Consider the following 20,913-nt stretch of genomic DNA (forward strand, 5'->3'; position numbering starts at 1 on the left):
ACTTTACTTTATGTTGCACATTTTTCCAGGTGCAAAATACATGGTATCATAGCACACAGCGTTAGCGCGTCCGAGTTTCATCGTGGTCAGTTTCAGCAGTCTAGGTTCAATTCCCGAAATACAATAAAAAACATCAAAGTGAGAGTATCGGAAGATAAAAATAGATAGAAAAATGATAAACATACTTTTTTTCTTTTTTGACATGATGCATTAAGTGTGCATTCCATGCGATTTGATTGCATTAGCTATAAGGTACAAGCATTTTATATGCTTTAGCAATCACCACAGTAAAGCTTGCTGTAAATCAACAATAGTAGCGCCACTTTCGACTTTAAACCTACTTTAATGGTGCCTATATGACAAAACAACTTTATATCGCATGTCATATAATACACTATAAAGCGAAAATAATGCTCTATATAAAGCGTCATGGTTACTTGGGTCGTTTATGATTTTCGTGCTACACCGGTGTAGCACTTTTTCTGCACCGCTCAAGATAGCGCAGTACTCAAAAAATCGAGAGTGTAGCAGGTGTGCACCGTGTCCACCAATCAGCGTTTGCAATGTTGTCAATATTTTGGTTTTCATTCACGCACACTAACGCAACTGCACCGAAAATGTTCGTTTTTTCAGTGAAAAGTGTAGCACGAAGCGGTGTATCACCGCCGCAAAAACGAAAACGACATTACTGAATGAAATTTGTTCTAGCCTGGATGTCTGTTCTCTGTGGTAGAAAGGTTAGCGAGCCAAATAAAATGGGCTGGACGGCAGCTAGAAGAGTAGTGCAATACCTGAAGACGACGAAAGACTTTAAGCTGAGGTTTGGCCCTGGTAATGAATGACTTCTCACTGGTTATGTCGACTCTGACTGGGCCGGAGACTAGTATTCAAGGCGGTCAACAACCGGATACGTGTTCCACAGACAAACAGACGTAACACTCTGATAGTTCCCATCGTTCACCGATTTAACGATCTTCTTCAAAATTTGATAGTTGGCCAACTGCCCAACCGTGGCGCTCGCATAGTTTTTGTTCGAGTTTGACGTTTGCTCACCACCGCCACCTAGTTGGTGGTCGGCCAAACATAGTCCTTTTAGCATTGGGTGAATATGTTTCCGTGACTATGATTTGAATCGTAAATTGTTCGAAGTGTTACGTCTGTTTGTCTGTGCGTGTTCTTTTACGGTGGGGGACCGATATGCTAGGTCAGTAAGAGGCAAGACAGTGTAGCTCTCTCAACTTTAGAAACAGAATACAATGCCTTTTCCCTAGCGTGTCAAGAAACAGTCTAGCTGAGACGATTGCTCAAGGATCTCGATGAACCTCAAATGGAGACTACCACCATTTTTGAAGACAACCAAGTCTTGTCTGAAATGATCGCAGATGCCCTCACCAAACCGTGTTACCGACAGTTCGGCAACAATGGTAACCACGGTGAAAGACCGAGATATTGATTAGAAATAATTTTTCAGTTTTCTGTAGAACTTGATCATTAGCATCTCCCCCCCCTTCCTTTCCCCCTCCTACCAATAATTACTCCATAAAAAGCAATCACTACTGGGTCTTCAAAATTGATAAAATGAGAAAGAGAGGAGAGAGAAAGTAGGGAGATTCAGAGACAGCGAAGCCACGAGAAAGATCACCGATTTGCGAGAAGGAGGAGGACGGACAGAAAGTCTTGGACGGTGAAGCTGTTCGGATGAACAACGTACAATCGTGACCGTCGCAATCCATTTAGAGATTGTTTCTCGAAATGAATCCCGCGTGGACCAGAAAATCCCTGTGAAGACGGTGTAGTGCGCCTACGAGAATTTCGAGTCCAGTTTTGTAGTCGAGGGATTCGGACGACGCTGAGACAACGCACCAATAGAATCCTGTCGTTCAGTCGCTGAAACGCAACCCCCCCCCCTTGGCGGTTAAGGTGGTACAGGGAATCGGCGAGCCACGTGCTGGTGGCCGACAAGCCCTACGATATTGTCGAGTCACACGTGGCGGGTGAGCTAGTAATGGTCGTTATTGAGGTGAGGGTACACAGTGAGGACCGATGGGCTTGCCCCGCTATTGCTGGTACCCAAAATCCAATGTGTTACTACCCCGTTCACGAGCGCATTGGACGTCGAGAGCCAATTTGCACCCTGTTGACCACGGTCTATTACCGGTATCCTGGTTCCGGAATTCAGGACTTGCGACGACAAGGACGGGCTACCCGGTCAAATCGGAATGGCAGGTAATCCAAGCTTTCTCTGCCCAAACCATCATTCAATGCATGCATGTGGACTTTCATCATTGTTAGCTGCTAAACGGCCGCAACGAATATCCCCCCCTCCTCATCCTCCCCCCCCCCTTTTTGAACATATGTAACTTGTAGGTTGAATAAATAGGTTTAAGTAAATGTAATAATTGTTGAGGTGTTTTTGTACTACAGCGTGAGAAACGTCTTTGTCCTCCAGTATGTGTCTGCCATTGTTCCATTCAGTGGGCTGTGAGTCTTCCTGAGCAGATATCTGCCGACCCTGAGAGGGTATGCCTCCGAGCTAGCCGCTTCTTACAACCGTTAGGGCCTACAATGCTGACAAGATTTGTGGATCGAATTGGACTATCAAAATAAGAACTTTCGGTGGTAATTCAGGAGGAGTGTTGAAGGAGAATAACCACCGTGCAGTCTCTCGTACTACCAACAGAGCAAAAACAAAATTTTCATTCATTCCGTTTTTCCTTCGTACGAATAACACGTTAATAAATCTTCGTTCGTAGTTTAATCGCGTTTAATACCCTTTTTCCTTCGATTAATCTGAGTTATCACACTATACTCTGCACTCAGAAGTTAAAGTACCGTGACCGGCCCTAATTCTGCGCAGTCCCTAATTCGGCGTACTTTCTCGAATATACTACAAAATCATGGACGCTAGTTCAATATTAGCTTCGAATATATTTTTTGAATATTGCTTTAATACTAATGAAATAGTTTGTGAAGAAAAATGTTACAAACTAACGACCATTATTTTGTAAAAAAAAAACAAAATTGTGTTGGAAGTACTGGAAATTGCCTGAAATCTGTGTCCTTTAGCGAAGCTGTTAAAAAGTTGCCTCATCAACTGAAGCATTTTGCGACATAAACAATGAAGATAATGTCTACTTTTCCATGTACATCCTGTACTTCTATCTTCCAGGAATCAGAATCGGCAAAAAAACAATTGAGTTTTATTCTTCTTTTCTTAATCTTCTTGTTCTTCATAGGTGCGCAGAATTAGGAACCGGTATTAAATGGTGGTCCTAATGCTGCGCAGACATTTCAACACCAAGTTTTGAACATATAATTAATAAACAAACATCATATAAATGCCACCGTAGTCATAACTAGGATATTCTCTGTTTCTAGCAATCCGGTGAATGTAATTACGTTAGAACAAGTTAGTTTAGAAACATTAAAGGCAAATTTTTCGCATCTTGCATTTTTGATCTGATAGTTCAACCGGACCACTTGTTTTAAACATTTGCTATCAACCTCGGGAGAAATTTTATGTATGTGAGATGGAAGGGTTTAGAGTTGAGAGAATATCGAAATAGTTTCTTTATTTAGAGAAATAACATTACAACGCGCACACGCGAGGTCACCAGTATGGCGGTCGGATTAGAACTGCCTGAACGAACTTTTTTGCCGAGGGGCTACCCGATACTCCCACACGGCCTTTCCTGACACTATTTCCGACCCGGAAGTGTCCATGGCTTGATGGAGTCACCAGCGGTAGTCGTCTTCCTCGGGCCTCATCGTCGACCTTCAATACTTCAAAACGATCGTTGGGTAGAACTTCGGTGATCTCGTACGGTCCAAAGAATTTCGACTTGACTTTCTGGCCCACACCGAATTGGGATTTCGGTATCGCCACCAGATCTCCAACTTTGTACTTCACCATCGGCTTCCGACGAAGATTGTAATACTTCCGGTTTTCCTCTTGCATCTTCTGAATGTTCTTCTGTGCCGCACTGCGTAGCTCACTTCGTTCCTCCTCAAAGCTTTCTTGGATTTCCTTTCGCAGCATTTCGTGTAAAATGGCATCTTCTTTTGTTCGCATTTTAACGCCAGTCAGCAATTGAAAGGGTGTCATGTCAATCGCTCTTTGCCAACTGTTATTCAAGCATTTTTGAACGTCAAGCACATGCTTGAACCATTCATCTGGCTTGTCGACGGGCATCTTAGTTATCATCGGAATGATGATTCGATGAACACGCTCTACTTGTCCATTTCCACGGGGCACTCCAGTAGCAATCTTGTGAAGCTCAATGTTTTTCGTACTCGCAGAATCTCGTGAATAATCCGGACGTAAATGCGGAGCCACGATCACAGATAATCCTTATCGGGTTACCGAAGGTGTCGGTAATCATACGTAGCTTCTTCACCGTTTCTTCCGCGGTCGTTGACTTCGTAGGGAACAGCCATACAAACTTGGTGAAGGCATAAATCACCGTCAAAATGTAGTTGTAGGACTTCTTGGTTGATGGCATTGGTAATAAATGGTCAACATGGAAGGTGTCCAACGGGACATCACCTTTCGGGATGGGGTGTTACTCTCCCTCAGGCTTTCCTCGTTTCTTTTCACCAACGATACAAGCGACACAAGTGGCAATGCACCGCTTGATCTTGTCTTCTAGTCCTGATACGTAATAGTCCTCGTTGATCCTTTCTTTCACCTTCCTGACTCAAAGAGACGAACCAGCCAAGGGCTGAAAGTCTCTCTAATAAAGACAAATCAATCAATCAATCAACCTTCCTGACTCGAAAATGTCCTCTTTCATGCGCCGTCCGAATGATTTCCATCTCCATAGACTCCGGAACGTAGATCCTCTTCGTAGATTCGCCATCACCTTCGTACAAGACACCGTTGCTCACAGAATAGCTGCTGACACCTTCACCTTGCTCCAGTTCCGTCAAAATCGCCATCACTTTCTGATCCTGCTTCTGTGCCGCACGAGCCTTGGCAACAATCGGTGCGGACACGACCATGACACTAGCCCTGGACAGAGCATCCACGTGAGGCATCTTCTCTCCACGGCGATGTTCAACCTCGTAGTCGAATTCGGCGAGATCCACGACCCACCTTGCAATCCGAGGGTTCAGCTTCTTCTTGGACATCGAATCTTTGAAGGTCATGCAGTCGGTAATGATCTTGAACTTCCGGCCAAGCAGATAACATCGTAACTTTCTAACGGATTCGACAACGGCCAACGTTTCCAACTCGTAGGAGTGGTAGTTTTTCTCGGAACCATTCGTAAGGCGGCTGTAGTAATAGCAGGGGTGGAATTTCCCATCATCGTTCGCTTTCTGCATCAGGATACCTGCCAACGCCTCCTTGCTGGCATCGGTATGAACCTCGATGTCGCCGTCAGGGTGGAAAATCCGCAACACTGGGAAGCTGGCACTCACCGCATCTTCATCAAACTGAAAAGAACTTCCCTTTTTCAACATACCTGAAAGCGGACGCGTTAGGCTTGCGAACGCTGGGACGAACTTCCTGAAGTAGCTGGCCAATCCGTAAAATCGTTTGCAGTTGCTTCACTGTTGTTGGCTGCGAAACTGCAACAATTTCTCGACCTTCGCAGGTGCCGGCTCCACACGGCCATCGTAAATCGTATAGCCGAGATGTTCTACTCGACGTTGCAGGAAAGCGCACTTCTTCCAATTAAACTGCAATCCATTCTTCTCAGCCACTTCCAACACTCGTTTCAACACTTTCAGTCCTTGTTCTTCATCTTTGGACGGAATGATGACGTCGTCCACGAATGCCATAATCGTCTCGTCATTGATCAAGTAACACCGTAGTAATGAATCGACCGAACGCGTTACCACTTGTACACAATCCAAACGGTGCTCGTAGAAACTCATATTGTCCATCACTTGTCACGAACGCGGTATACTTTCGACTCTTCTCTTCTACCGGTACGTGAAAGTACGAATTCTTCAGATCGAGCGTCGTGTACACTCGAGCCTCCGACAACCGATCGATTTGGTCTTCAACGTTGGGCATTGGAAATTTATCGCGCACTACTTTTTTGTTTATTTCCCGGTAGTCAACACAGACGCGGTACGATCCGTCCTTCTTCGCCACTTCTTTTTCCAGCTGTGCCAACCGACGAGGATTTTCACAAACGGCGTCGTCGTCCTTCAACTTGATTGATAATTCATTTGCAGCAACCACTGACTGACTCGGACTATAGTTCTCAATCATTGCCAGAACTTCGTCGCGGTATTTGTACGGCACTGAAATCTCGTTTTCACCACTCCTCTACGCGACGGATCCATTTGGCATCACTCTGTTCCAGCTCTTCAACTTTTGGTGAAAACTTTTTCACTCGCGCCCCATCGGGAGTAATCACGTAATCGACACTGTTCAGGAAATCCATACCAATTAACAATTGCATATTGATCGCGTCAACCGGCACAACATAGAAACGCACAACGTATTTTTCTTCTTCGATTTCGGCTTCGAGATCTAGTTCGCCGCAAACCGTATTCACTTTTCCACCGTAGCCGCGCACCTTCATCGATGATTTTCTCATCGGCGGACCGGATTCCGACAGATCCGTCCACAAATCCTGCCGAACCAACGAAATTTCACTCCCGGTATCGATTATCGCAGAAAAGTCGCGCCCGAACAACTTCATCATCACACACGGTTTGCCGTCGGCTTGCAATACATTCACTTTGGATGCTGCTTTTTTGTCACTCTCCTTTTTCTCCTTCTTGCTGCAATCTTTCGACAGGTGACCAAACGAGTTGCAGCCAAAACACTTCGGTCCGTCGTTCTTCTGCGGGCACTCGTTCGCCACATGCGACGCCTCCCCGCAGTTGAATTGAAGCAGTGACGCTTCGCTTCGGGTTTACTGCTCTGCTTCGTCGATTCCGATTTTCGGTGCTCTTTCTTTCGTCCGGCGTCGTCGTCCACTCTCGGCTTGCGTTCCGCTTTCCGCTGTACCTTTTCGAAGTTGAGCAGCTTCGCCTTCAGCTCTCGGATCGTGCTGGCTTCGTACAAGAGGGAGCGGTGAAATGCGTCGTCCGTTATTCCATCGACAATGTACTCACACACACTTGGCTCATCGAGATTGATCGCGAGGGCAATTCGTTGCATTTCGTAGATATAGTCTCGCGTCGATTCCGTCGGCTTCTTCTTACGCCCAGCCAACGTGCGATGAACGTCGCTTGCCCGTACGAAAGGGGAAAATTCACGGATAAGGGCAGTCATCAGCTTCGAGAATGTTGACAAATCGCGTTGGGAAAACACGAATCGCCCTGCAGTGCCAATCAATTTTTTCCGGCACATTATCAACTTCTGCTCATCATTCCAGAATGCTGTTTTCGCCATGGCCTCAAACTGGTTCATCCACATTTTCACATCGTGGCCTTCCTCTGCTCCGAATGCTTCGATGCTATCCTCCACATCACGAAATGAGTATGGTCGTTGCTCCTGTTGTGCGAGTGGGGTTGGCTTCGGCGTAGACGTCGTTCTTTTTCTACCCACAGCCGGCGTGAAGAATGCAGAGTCGTCCGTATCGTCGTCAGCATCTCTGTGTGAGTAATCGTTTTCGTCGTTCGAGCGGTCGTCGTCATCAACTTCATCGACCAAGCCGTCGTCGTCGGCGCGTCGGTCGCCGTCGTATTCAACTTTCGCATCGCCGTCGTTCTGGTTGCAATCCTGCGCCGCGTCTTTGGCCTCAGGAGCGCCGTCGTTTTCCGCTATTGTTTTGTCGTGATCGACAATGCGTTTTGCCATAGCCTTTTTATTTCCCGTCGTCGGCAATCCTCGTTTTACGCACTCTCGCTGAATGCCGAGCTTGGTCAGCGTGTCGCACAAAAGTACAACGTCGTCCTCCATCTTGAATTGTTCGATTCGCGTCGTTTCACTTTTGAATTACTAAATCACACTTTTAACACATCGCGTACACTGTCTCAACAACTCTCCTTCCCGGATCGAGCCCCCATGTAAGATGGAAGGGTTTAGATTTAAGAGAATATCGAAATAGTTTCTTTATTTAGAGAAATAACATTACAACGCGCACACGCGAGGTCACCAGTATGGCGGTCGGATTAGAACTGCCTGCACGAACTTTTTTGCCGAGGGGCTACCCGATCCTCCCACATGTATTCATGCAAGCATTCGTGAAATGTGACATATGAGGTGAGTTTACATGGAATTTTCTTAAACAGAGGAAACCCTGAAGTTTGACAAGAAAAAAGTCTCAGTTTACAAAGACAGGTTGTACCACCTAGTCATGGCGAAAAAGTTTATATTGCCTAAAATTTAATGAGTGTACATATTATTCGGATAACTAAAAAGCTTTACATAGTACTTTCCTTAGTAATCAAAGTGGCTAGTATAAAAGTTGGGGACATGCAAAGTTCCAATACGGTCGTAATGTCCTATGAAAGTTGAAAATGAAGAATTCAATTAAATTTGATCTGTGAATCATGTTCTCTTTACAATATGTTATCTTTTTGGAGTTTTTTTTTTCATGTGCGCAGAATTAGGCACATTAGTGCGCTGAAAAAGGAACATTCCAAAAAAGGGTGCGCAGAATTAGGAACAAAGACACACTTTAGAATTTCTATGATTTTACATAAAAATTGAGTGTTTTGTATAAGAATTATATTTTTCCCTTATTTTTAACGCTAATAACTATGCACGGTCAAAAATTCAGCCAAATCGGTTCGATTTGGAATTTACTACAGCTGATTAAAATTGAAAAAAGTCTTAGGTGCGCTAAGAACGAAAAATTTGTTTTCGAACGTAAACTTAAAAAATATCTTTTAAAATTCCGTCCAGAATATAAAAGTTATTGTAGTAGATTGATATGCTGCGTTATTACTTATGCAGAATGTCGGGCTGGACGGGCTTTTACCGGTTTATCGTCGTGCATACGATCTCTTGAAACAGCATTACGTTGGTACTGTATTCAACAAGTGCATTTTTGAGCAAATACAACAGAGCGGTTAAATATTTAATGGTTTTGTGATATAGGGTGTCCCAGAAAGTATGGGCACAACTTTGCAGCTTTGCCATTTGGGAATGGATGCATAAACAAACTTTATTTTCACACATATCCTGCCTTAATATATTAACATCAAATGCCTGTTATTAAAATTTGCATTTCACATTTCGTTTGAATGCGGTAGAACATTCCCTAAAAGACCTTTTAAAGCTTCTGCACAAATTGCTATATTTTTCAAAAACATCGCTTAACAAATTGTTTTCTACGCATAAAATTAGGCTCGATAAAAATTTCAAAAAATATATCCGTGTATTTCTACATGCGTATCTATTATACAACCCTTAGTTCGAATTGAAAACATATACTTTTGAACCTGAAAAATGAATTGAAACACCAAAGCCGATATTTTTGAAAACTCGTTTTTCTAATAGTTGAAAACAAGCTTCTGAATATATATCACAACATGCAGAAAATTACATTTTAATTTCACTATAAGTAAAATAAATTCTCCACCTTTATGAATGAGTGTAATCAGTTTCGTACCTTTTAATTCCGCCCTATGTTGCTTATCCTTTGACAGATACGCGTATTTCGACTACCACTTGTAATCTTCCTCAGTGTCAGTTATCCACTGATACGCGTATCTGTCATAAGGATAAGCAACATAGGGCGGAATTAAAAGGTACGAAACTGATTACACTCATTCATAGAGGGTATTCTGCTTAGAGGGTTCGAAAAGTCGGTACAAGATCTCCACCTTTATAAAGTGTAGATTGAATTATTTTTATTCTCGTCAAAACATGTTTCAAAACTCGAATATCTGTGGGCATGTCTTAACAAGAAATAGAAAAGTCGAATTTTTCAGTTTTTCTCAAAATTCTGAAATACCCGTACGCAAAGGCAAAACATATTTTTATAAAAAATTTCAATCAACCATCTGAGGAAACATGTTTTCGAATGTATCATGTGAAAAAAATTGGCAAAACCGTAAAAAAGTAGTTTGTGCAGAAGTTTTGAAAGATGTTTTTTGCAACTTCTCATCGTAATAGGCCATTTTACCTCACGCAAATTTGCCAGGAAAAGGCCTACTTTCCTACACCAAATTAACAGTGCTGTAATGGTTCATTACAGCACTGATTTGCGTTGCGTAATGAACCATTACAGCACTGTTTTCAGTTTTGATCAACTTATTGATGCTTTCTGGACGAAGGTTTAAAAAATTGTGACAACTGTTCTGTATAACCTGCTATGATCAGATTTCTTTAATCACGGCTATGAACATCAGTGTGCAGTCTGATGAAACAGTTTTGTTAAAAACTATCCTCAAGTGATAATTTATGAAGCTGCAAAAAACGTTGTACGCAACTCGATGCAGAACTCGAATTTTCCAGCACTCGTCGTAATTATCCAACTCGGCAAGCCTCGTTGGATAAATGTACGACTCGTGCTGTAAAAATCGTCATTCCGCACCTTGTTGCGTAAACTACTATTTTCATTTCAAACATTCTGCGTACAAAAACCCTTTTCAATGTATAAACTCTTTACAGGAATCAACTAAAATACTCTGAATAAAAATACAAAAATATAAAAATTGTAGTTTGTTAAGAAAATTATTGTATTTTCGCTCTATAAAGTTGTGCCCATACTTTCTGGGACACCCTATAGACTGTAGTTTTATCGATTATATTAGAGTAAGTAGCTATATGTAGTTTAACTTTTAATAAGTACCGTCTTTGGGGGTGAGAATGGGTCAAAAAATGATACTCAAAGATTGTTTGTTAAATAACAAATGCAGTTAAAGTCGGAATAACTTTTTATTTGGTACACTGAAATAAATTTTGTTGTAGTTTCTACCGAATCCATGGTAAAAACAAGAACTGTACCAACAATTTTCAACCGAATGCAAAATTCTGTTAAATGTACTGAAACATTGTCAATAATACCATGCATGCTGTATTTTTGACTTAAAAAATTCTTGTTGTTACTATTTTGGCATTGTTATTTTAACCATGTCGACTTGAATGTTGCACGTCTTGGATAAACATGGTCAAAAATACAATGCCAAAATAGTTGCATCAAGAATATTTTACGTCAAAAGTACAACATGCATGGTATTATTGACAATGTTTCAGTACATTTAACAGAATTTTGCATTCGGTTGAAAATTGTTGGTACAATTCTTATTTTTACCATGGATTCGGTAAAAACGACAACAAAATTTTTTTGGGTGTATGTATACTCTTCTATGGTGTCAGGCCATTCGGTCGAAGGTCATTAGGCCGAAGGCCATTCGGCCGAAGGTCATTAGGCCGAATGGTCATTAGGCCGAATGGTAATTGGGTCTTCTTCTTGTCGTTACGTCCCCACTGAGACAAAGCCTGCTTACACTTCCACAGTTATTAACTGAGAGCTTCCTCTGCATATGACCATTTTGCATGTGTGTATCGTGTGACAGGCACGAAGATACTTTATTTATGCTGAATCTACTGATATTTTACCCATAAATGTTTCCTTCTTTTAAATATAGGCTGTTCTTTCTAGTATCATTGCTAAAATAGTTTTTGGCTGTTGATATTCAATTCATAAATTTTTCCTTCTTTAAAACATAGGCTATTCTTTCTAGTTTCATTGTTAAACTAGTTTTTGGCAAACATTGTTGGAAAAGGTAAAATCAACGGCTAACTTTCAATTCGTCCTGATGACCATTCGGCCTAATGACCCAGCATCCTCTTCTATATGGTAATGATAGTTTAGCAAGAAAGTATCACATTCTATGAATTGTCTACTAACTACAAATGATTGAAAATTGACCCAATCTCACCCCTTGGAGGGGGTGAGAATGGGTCAAAGTATTGTCGGGCCGCCACCAAACCGGACTTCGCACAATCAAGTCGCGACGCGACCCAACTCGCGACGTTTTTTAATCATGTCAAAAGTAGTGCGCATTCTTCCCGTTGTTGTCAGCAACACAGCGCACTAGATGCGAAACAGTTGCGATACTTGTAGACTAAGAAAATGGCAATTTTTGATTGAATGTCGGTCTTGATTCCAACCGGATAGACAATATTCAAAGTCGCCTATTTATGAATACAAGTTAATTTTAATGATCATATCTAGTATACCTACTTAAAATACAATGTTACCAAGACGAATAAAAACATAGGTAATTTGAAAAGATGATTAATCCACCTAAAAGGGCTAATACATGCGAAAAAATGGTTGAAATATGATTAAATAAAGTTTGTATGTTGTATCGCCATTTTTGGCCACCATAATCATCCTGATTTAAAGTTTCAACCTCCATGAGAGGAGGGGGGATTACAATGAGGGAGAGGCGCATTGAAAGATTTATTGAACAAAAAACATGATATTTTTCGTCGTTCGTTCGTCTTCCGATATTTTGTCATGTTACCGGTTTTATGGCCCCAGTTTTTCCTGAAGGCCACTACCGTCTGGTAAGTGGTATTTTCACGATATTTCCTTAAAATTTAAAAAATGAGTGGAGAAGAAAAACGCTACCAAGTCTATTTTGTGAGGTTACGATATTGCAGTGCACTAAAGATTAGCTGATGATCAGAGTAGCTGTCCAAACGCATGGGTTTATTGTAATAAATGATTTTAGGCACTAAACGTATGAACACACTCGCTTGACACTTCCTCGACATATTTTCGAAAAAATCGTGCTTTTATGAAGATACGGTAAACATGGCACCACTCTAACGTCAAATGGGGACTGGATAACAAGTTGAAATTTTAGTTAAGGTGATGTGCACTCGATAACTTGCTTGACCCAATCTCACCCCCATTCTTAATATTTCGACATAGGGTCGAAAATATTGAATTTTTGAATAAAAAGTGTGTTGACAGTCCGCTTTTTTCGTTGCATCATCCAAGTAATACCTACAGCTAACCACTTTTAAGATAATTTATGGTTGGGTACTTGTGTGAAACATTACGAAGGAGAATTTTTTTCAGAGTGTTTTACTAGCAGTTTCATCATATAAGTTTAGCCACAAATTTAACAAAAAACCATTAATGATAAACATCTTATTCTGCATCATGACGTGTAAAAACATCTTCTCTTTGAAATAATATAATGTTATCAATATAAATTAGCGATAGTTTATCAGCTATTTCCAATTTTATGTTTCTCCGTTTTGACCCAATTTCACCCACCAGATCCATTGTCACCCCCATCGACGGTATAATGAAGTAACGGATTTCTTGTACATTCAAAAACGAAAACCTTACATATGCATATGCATTATTTTATCAAGTAATCATCCAAGGTTTCATTTGCTAAAATACGTTCCCCGAAATTCGGCGACATAATTTCTAGAGAATCGTGCCACTTGGGCGGTGGCTTCTATTTTCGTCTGTTTTCCGCTATAACTCAGTCAAATTTAAAGCAATTGACACAATTGTTGGAATGCGGTGAGATAGGTATAGTATCTACCCGTGTACAACATTTCAAGTCAACTGGTTCAAAATTGACTGAGTTATAGTGGAAAACAGACGAATATAGAAGCCACCGCCTAAGTGGCGCGATACCCTATAATGATTAACTCAAAAAAGCCACTGAAATGGTGACCACAGACCAACGCACAGACAAACAGACGTATCACTTCGAACAAATTGCGATTTGAATAATGGTCACGAAAACATAATCGCTCAATGCCAATCAAACCGCCAATCAGTGCCAATGTTTCGCAATCTCACAACTAGGTGGCGGTAGTGAATAAACAGGAGCAAACATTATGCAAGAGCCATGAGCGTACGATTTACGAACTACCGATTATTTGAATTAACTGTTAATAAGAGGATCAATGGGAAGTGAGTAGCATGAGATGTCTGTTTGTCTGTGTTGTGAGCTTGTATTGTCGACTTTTGTTCCGCCTAGATGTGGTATGAGGTATGTATAGTCATTGTTATTTTTGCTGTGGGACAAGCGGACATGATGCATAGAATGTAACCCCACTTAAAAAAACCTGAATTAATCCACCTATGGTGAACAGAACCCTTTTTACACTTATTAAAATTATTGTTGTATTATTCGTATGTATGACTGTGATTTTTGGTCATTCTAGAAAATATTGTAGATTTGGCATCAAGTTGATTGCTTTCCATAATAGAATCGTCGACCATGGGGTCAACTACCAGAAATGCCAGCCAGAATCTCCTAGAATCTTGTATGGAAGACATACATATTCTGGAATATTGTATCTCTTGTTAACTGCCAATCTATTAATACATGGTTAAGAAAATCATCGAGATAAACTTTGTCAAATATTCTTTATCAGTTGAATAAATTAGATCCAAAGTAATTGGGACCCATGGTTATGGCACAGAGAAACAGACGTCACACTCCGCTCGCGTCCCATCGATCACCTTTTTAACGGTTGATTCAAATTTTCGGTAATAGGTCGATTGATCACTCGCTGTTCTGGCTTCGTTTCAGCTTCTGTTTGACGTTTGCTCACTACTGCTACCTAGTGATTGCCCGCTCAAGCACAGTACGTTTAGCATTGGGCGGTTATGTTTTAATCAATGAGAATTCTACTCCCTGGTTTTGATGACGATGTTTTTCAATGAAATTTGATCTAAGAGTTGCGTCTAATTCTGTATGGTTATGGATCGAAACCAAGCGGCATTGAAAAAATTCTTATGGTATCAAAAGGATAAAAATAGCTGGGGCCCGTGGCGTAAGGGTCACACGTTCACTTCAGAGGTGGATAGTCATGTCAAGAAAAGACTGTGGTATTTATATATTGTTGAATAATCTTCAATTGGACCTGGAGTCATTTGCATTATCATTTGTAGGTCATGTAAGACAGCAAGCAAATCTATATACCGTCGTTGGGAGTGAGAATGGGTCAAAAAAGGATACTCAAAGATTATTTATTAAATAACAAATGAAATTGAAGTCGGAATAACTTTTTATTTGGTATATACCCAAGTAACCACTAAGCCGTAAAAATTGGCACCAAGTTGGTTCTATATTCACATGAAGAGCAATGTTAACAGAGCTTACCAGAACTACATCCTATAATAGATCTGCTTAAAAGCCAATTTTGGCGAAATATTCGGCTGATATACGGCCAGCTTCAATCTGCGTACCAAGTCTCTGGTGGAAGAGTTGTCAAATGAGAGTCAGAAAAAAAGCAAAAAAAAAGAAAGTTATTTGCACCTTCTTTTTTTTGTTCTGGATGTTTTTTCCATTGAAGTTTATTTTTTTTTTCGATTTTTACGGCCTGACCCAGATTCGATCTGATATCCTCGGGATTGTTATTTCTAAGTGGATTTCGTCACATTTCCCATCTGCTCCATCGATGATCCAACAGATCGGTTGGCTCAGCACCGTATTTAAAGAAAAGCAGACAAGTTGGTACAGCGTTGATGTTCCGGACGATCGGAAATCGGGCACAAAGTGTCCGCATTCGAAATGTATAAAATGGTTTTATGGATGGCTGAGAGAGATTTGCAGGAGATGCAGCTAGGGAAGTTTGGGAGGTTGACGAGGTTCAATAACAGGATAATCAAAATGGGGCTCATCGCTCATCGATTAGTTTTGGTGTTCGTCTGTGGATGTGGATAAAACGATTGATACTCCACAGATTAACATCCGATGCATTAATAATATAATCGAGAAAGTAGTTATACATTTTCTGTATCAATTCAATGCTTAAAGTGTCTGATAACAAGCTTCAAACACCCTATTGATCGGAAGAAATTTCCGAGGATATTTGATCGTCTTGCTCCGGATCAGTCGAGGGTTTATTTTTGTTTTGCTTGAAATCAGCTTTGATTGATATAAACGTCATGCAGGCCAAGCCTTTTAACAGCACTGTCAGGCTTCTTATTCGGCTCATAGACACTGGGTTTACAAGCACTATAGCATAGCGTCATATACTAATATACGGCTTATTTCAGTGCTTACTATTTATAATGCCTGAGAACATTTGAAAATTTTCTATAGAGCCTATTGACACGGAAAAGCTTTTTTATGACCTTTAGACAGCTTACGACAGGGCTTAGTGGTTACTTGGGTATACTCTTCTATGTGTTAATGATAGTTTAGCAAGAAAGTATCACATTAAATGAATTGTTTACTAAACTACAAATTATTGAAAATTGACCCAATCTCACCCCTTAGAGGGGGTGATAGACGGCTGAGAAATTTATGATGATACATTTTATCAAAAATCTCTCAATAGCGTAAATTTTATTACTCCTAAGGGCTCCTCGAAAGATATCTCGGAAACAAAATGTCCAAACGGAATGAAATTCAATAGCATACTACTAGGATGCTGTAGCTTTCATTTGGTACTGAGATAACTCAAATCGATTGACACACGGCTGATTCATTTATTATGAAGCATTTTGTCAAAGACCTCTTAAAAAGTTAAGTTGTATTACTCCAAAGTACTCCCCGAAAGATATCTCGGTTACACAACCAATCGGTAACCGAACGTCCAATCAAAAAAAAAAAAAAAAAAAAAAAAATTCAATAGCGTTCTACTAGGATGTAGTAGCTTTCGTTTGAGGCCTTAAGAACCCAAATCGGTTGATAGACGGCTGAGAAATTTATGGTGATACACTTTGTCAAAAATATCTAAAATAATTAAGTTGTACTACTCCCTAGCATTCTTTGAAAGATATCTCGGTAACCGAACGTCCAATCAAAATAAAATTCAATAGCGTTCTACTAGGATGTAGTAGCTTTCATTTGCTTCCAAGAGAACTCAAATCGGTCAACAGACGGCTGAGAACCGTGAGTGACATTTTTTTGTAACATACATACACACACACACACACACACACACACACACACACACACACACACACACACACACACACACGCACATACAGACATTTGCTCAATTCGTCGAGCTGAGTTGATTGGTATATGTGACTCGGCCTTGCGGGCCTCGGATCGAAAGTCGGTTTTCCAAGCGGTATTTATACCCTTCTTATGGGTGTAAGAAGGGTAAAAAGTGTATAGAAATTTTGCCTTGTTAACTGGCATTTTTATACAATTCTACTTTCTTCATAAAAAAAAAAAACTATGTAGATTAACATATTATCCAATTTTGTTTTTGCAACATTGAGCACTAAAACCACAGCTAAAACTATATTCCAAAACAAATAAACATGATGCCGACTTATTTATTATGAGATTTTTACAATAAGGTTATTTTTATAATTTAAACCTACTTTTATACAAAAAATAAGGCCGGAACAAATCTCATTTTCTTCTTTTGTCACTTTACTCGTTGACTCGTTAAGGGGGAGGATGATAAATAATAAGTGAATTTGATGCAAAATTACCCAAACAAACAATTAGGCAAAATCGTCAAACTCATCGGATTTGTTAAGAAATTTTCTCGACGACTCTAATTTCATTTTAAAAAGTTTAAATTTCTTGAATAATTTATTTGTGTCCCCCCTCAAAATGTCGGATTCCGACCAAAACTTTCCGAGGGGGCGGTGACATTAGAGAAAATCGAAATTTGTGTCAGCCTAATGCAAGTTATGTAAATTTTGATGCCAGAAATAGATTCAGCACACCCAAATTATCTAGACATGTGAATTTCGGCGCATTTGGAGAGAGTTTTAGGTTTTGTCCGGTATTTGTATGGAGCCCCGCCACTGTGCAATGTTTAGGGAACTCAAATGCATTGTCAATGGGGGAACCCAATTGATGTTGGCTGCAAACAATCCTATTGGGTGGGAATAGGGATGCCATATACGTGCCCGTCACCATATAGTCTATTTTACGAAACGACAACAGTGTTGATATTGATATTAACACTCACGGGCTTGGGCGCAACCTCCTGTCAAATTTTCATTCATGAAATGAGCGATCAGCTGATCCGAAACGTCTCGTAAAATGGCTCATTCGCTGCCATTTGTGTATACTGCAGCGACTGCAGCAAGTATGTCCTTAACCAAAACAAGTGCCAACGCATACGAACAACAAACTTGCACTAGACAAACATTACTATCTCAAAATAGATTCATTCATGAAACCTAGTATGAGCTAATGCCACAGGCAAATCGCATGGTGGTAAAATTAGTCATTAGCACCACGATTAGCACCGCTTGGAATTTGAAAAATGCTTGGCTTTGCAAAAATGTTGCATGTCAGTAGTTGAAATGCTTGTATTAGCCTCTGCATGCTGTGAGATTTTGACTTTTACTACGAGCACTGCACACTGGGCCACGAGCGGGATCTAGCAAGTAAAAACCTCTAGCGTTTTGGGAGTACATTTTTTTGAGTTGGTGTCTTCTGAGAATAGAGGTACACGGTCGTTTGTGAAAACCCATTAATGGGTGAAAAAACACCCATTTTCGCTAGAAGTGCCTCTCCCCATTTAATGGGTAAAGACTGTTTACCCATTAATGGGTAGACACAGTTTACGTCAAATGATGGGTAAATATTTACCCATTTTGAAAAGGCGACGGCGCCGTAAAATGGGTGAAAAAATACCCATTTTTGAAATGGTGTTTGTAAGCTGGAAATTTTAAATGCATTCAAATCAAACAAACAGAAAATAGTCATTCCTAATACACTTTATTAAAAAAATAGTACACTTCTTAGCCACTATAATTTGTTATTTATATTCACTTTATAATTCTTGCTGGAATCCGGAAGCCTTGCCGAAAGCTGAAGCTATCTCAAAGCTATGCTGGCTGTGTACTCCATAACGTAACCTAAAAATTGTTAAGAATGTGAACATTAATCTTTGACCTCGTCTTTGACAACGATAGACAGTAATAAAAACAATGTGCGTTACTTACCTTGTGCGTAGAATACAGCGCTTGTAATCTAGACGGTGATACAGGAAATCTGCAGCAAGCGGGAGCAGAAAAAATCTTGAAAAAAAAACATTCCCTTTCGAACAACAGATTCTGAAGAATCCCTCGATTTTCCAAATTTCCCTAACTACTTTTTCACCCATTAATGGGTAGATGGTCGCATCCTTAAAATGGGTATATTTTTACTCGTTTTGTTTTCGTGTTTTCACCCATGTTTTGACAGATCTTCATGCTTTTCAAAAATGAGTATTTTTTTACCCATCGATGGGTTTTCTCAAACAACCGTGTAATAAACTATAGAGGAAGAATGTCGCTGGCGTCGCTGCCGAAACATCTCTTGCTGGCGGAGATAGGCCGGGCTATAAGTGTCAAAGTGGAAAAGTATGCAGTTTGACAGATAGGTACCCGACATGTTTGCAAACGAGAACAAAGGGAACAGCAGCGACATTCGTCCTCTATAGTTTATTAACTCTATTCTTCTGAGACTTGTATTAATTTGACCTGTACTTTTATGTGGTGATGAAAATTAGTTGGTAATTTTGCCGCATAGGTGGCGCTGCGATACTAACTTTTTTGTCTTACGTCCTAGAGGTTTCCCGTCTTCTGCAAAGTTGTAGAGCGTGCAAAAATAAGTAAAGTTGTCGAAGACACCAAAGTTGTGTGACTTCAAATAACAAAGTTATATTAAAAATAGTAAAATTTACGTGAAAATCACGTTTTCATGACTATTTTGAATGTTTATCGCAAATTTATCAATTTTAACACTTCACACGTGTTAACCGTTATGTGGCCAGCAAACTTTTTGCTTTTTTCTTCACAGTGTATTTTAAATGGGTGCTGGGTACCCGGGTACCCTGCCGGCCACATAAGGGTTAATCAAAGTAGCCTGTGTCTGATGATACCAACTTTACAATTTTTTGGGACCTTTAAAATTGTTTTTTGGACATAATAGTAAAAATTACTATGATTTTTACTAGCAGTTTTTTTTCAAAAAGCTGCAAATTTCGGCTTAATTTGATGCTTGCTTCAGAATATACCTCTCAAGATCTATTAAATCTGAAAGTTTGCTGGAGGAATAATTTGGTGTTTTTGAGATATCTTGTTTTAAAATAATGATATTTTTAAATTATTTTGAAAGAGAAGCAATTCTTTATTCCGGATTACGGATTACGTAACGCTAAAACCGGCAATTTCACATTCCCCCCTCCCCCTTGTAACGCTTTTTGTATGAAAACTAAAAATATTTTGTATGGATCGTAACGCTAAGCTGGACTCCCCCCCTCTCCCTATAGCGTTACGTAATTTGTGTACGATGCCTTAAAAGTGATCCGTGAGGGTCTACACACTAAGATCAGCTCGGTATTTTGCCAATCTTTTTACTGAGTTCTCAACAGCAGATTTAACTCGGTACGCTCGGTTATTTTTTTCGGATATTCTGTAAATGAGTTACCGAGCTCAGCTAATAAACTGTCAAAAGTTACTGATGCACTGTAAATATCGTTACTGGTAAACGGTAAATACGATTACCGAGTGTACCGAGATAAATCTGCTGTTGAAAACTCAGTAAAAAGATAGGAAAAATATTGAACTCAGTGAAAAAATTACTGAGCTGGAACATCTGAATCTAAGTGTGTAATGGCAGGACAACTCCGGAATAAAGACAACGACAGAAGTATTGACAATAATATTATTCTCAATTCAGTTGAAAATCGGAGTTTTCGACTAGCGAAGTTGGATTTTTCTCCAAATCCATGCGACGGACCTAACTTCGGAAGTGGTACGCTGTATAGTAAACCTGGTCCGCTATACAGCGCCCCACTTCCAAAGTTTAGGTCCGACGCACGGATTTGGAGAAAAATCCAACTTCGCTAGTCGAAAATTCCGGGATTCAACTGTGCGTAAAATATTTTCACCGAGTTCGAATCGGGTCACCCACACTGAGTTGGTCCCAGGCCCGGATTAAGGATTGTGGGGGCCCGGGGCCCGAGGGGATGTGGAGGCCCCTCGGAGAGATGACCAAAAATGTTTTTCCTTATTTTCAGTACAGTACTTGAGTAATATGAAAAATAAAGCTAGTGTTAGCAACCAAAAAAGGTTTTTGTGGGGGCCCCTA

At 40.3% G+C, this 20,913-nt stretch overlaps 2 protein-coding genes across 2 annotated transcripts in view; both read right to left on the bottom strand.

Moving 5' to 3' along the window:
• The window catches only part of LOC109405289 (N-alpha-acetyltransferase 80), a 59,252-nt gene that overhangs the window by 10,914 nt on the left and 27,425 nt on the right, over positions 1–20,913 (bottom strand). The window lies entirely within an intron of this gene.
• On the bottom strand, positions 643–20,495 carry LOC134285293 (uncharacterized). Its single transcript, XM_062845840.1, has 2 exons — positions 9,739–20,495; positions 643–9,494 (listed from the first exon to the last, which is right to left on the bottom strand). The coding sequence occupies exon 2, from the start codon at positions 7,865–7,867 to the stop codon at positions 6,695–6,697; it is 1,173 nt and encodes a 390-aa protein (XP_062701824.1). The 5' UTR covers positions 7,868–9,494; positions 9,739–20,495; the 3' UTR covers positions 643–6,694.

This window comes from Aedes albopictus, chromosome 1 (assembly GCF_035046485.1).
Source record: "Aedes albopictus strain Foshan chromosome 1, AalbF5, whole genome shotgun sequence".
NCBI classification, from domain to species: Eukaryota; Metazoa; Arthropoda; class Insecta; order Diptera; family Culicidae; genus Aedes; species Aedes albopictus.

Excerpts from the sequence above, each read along its gene's own strand:
- LOC134285293 (XM_062845840.1), bottom strand. The coding sequence starts at position 7,867 with ATGGAGGACGACGTTGTACTTTTGTGCGACACGCTGACCAAGCTCGGC.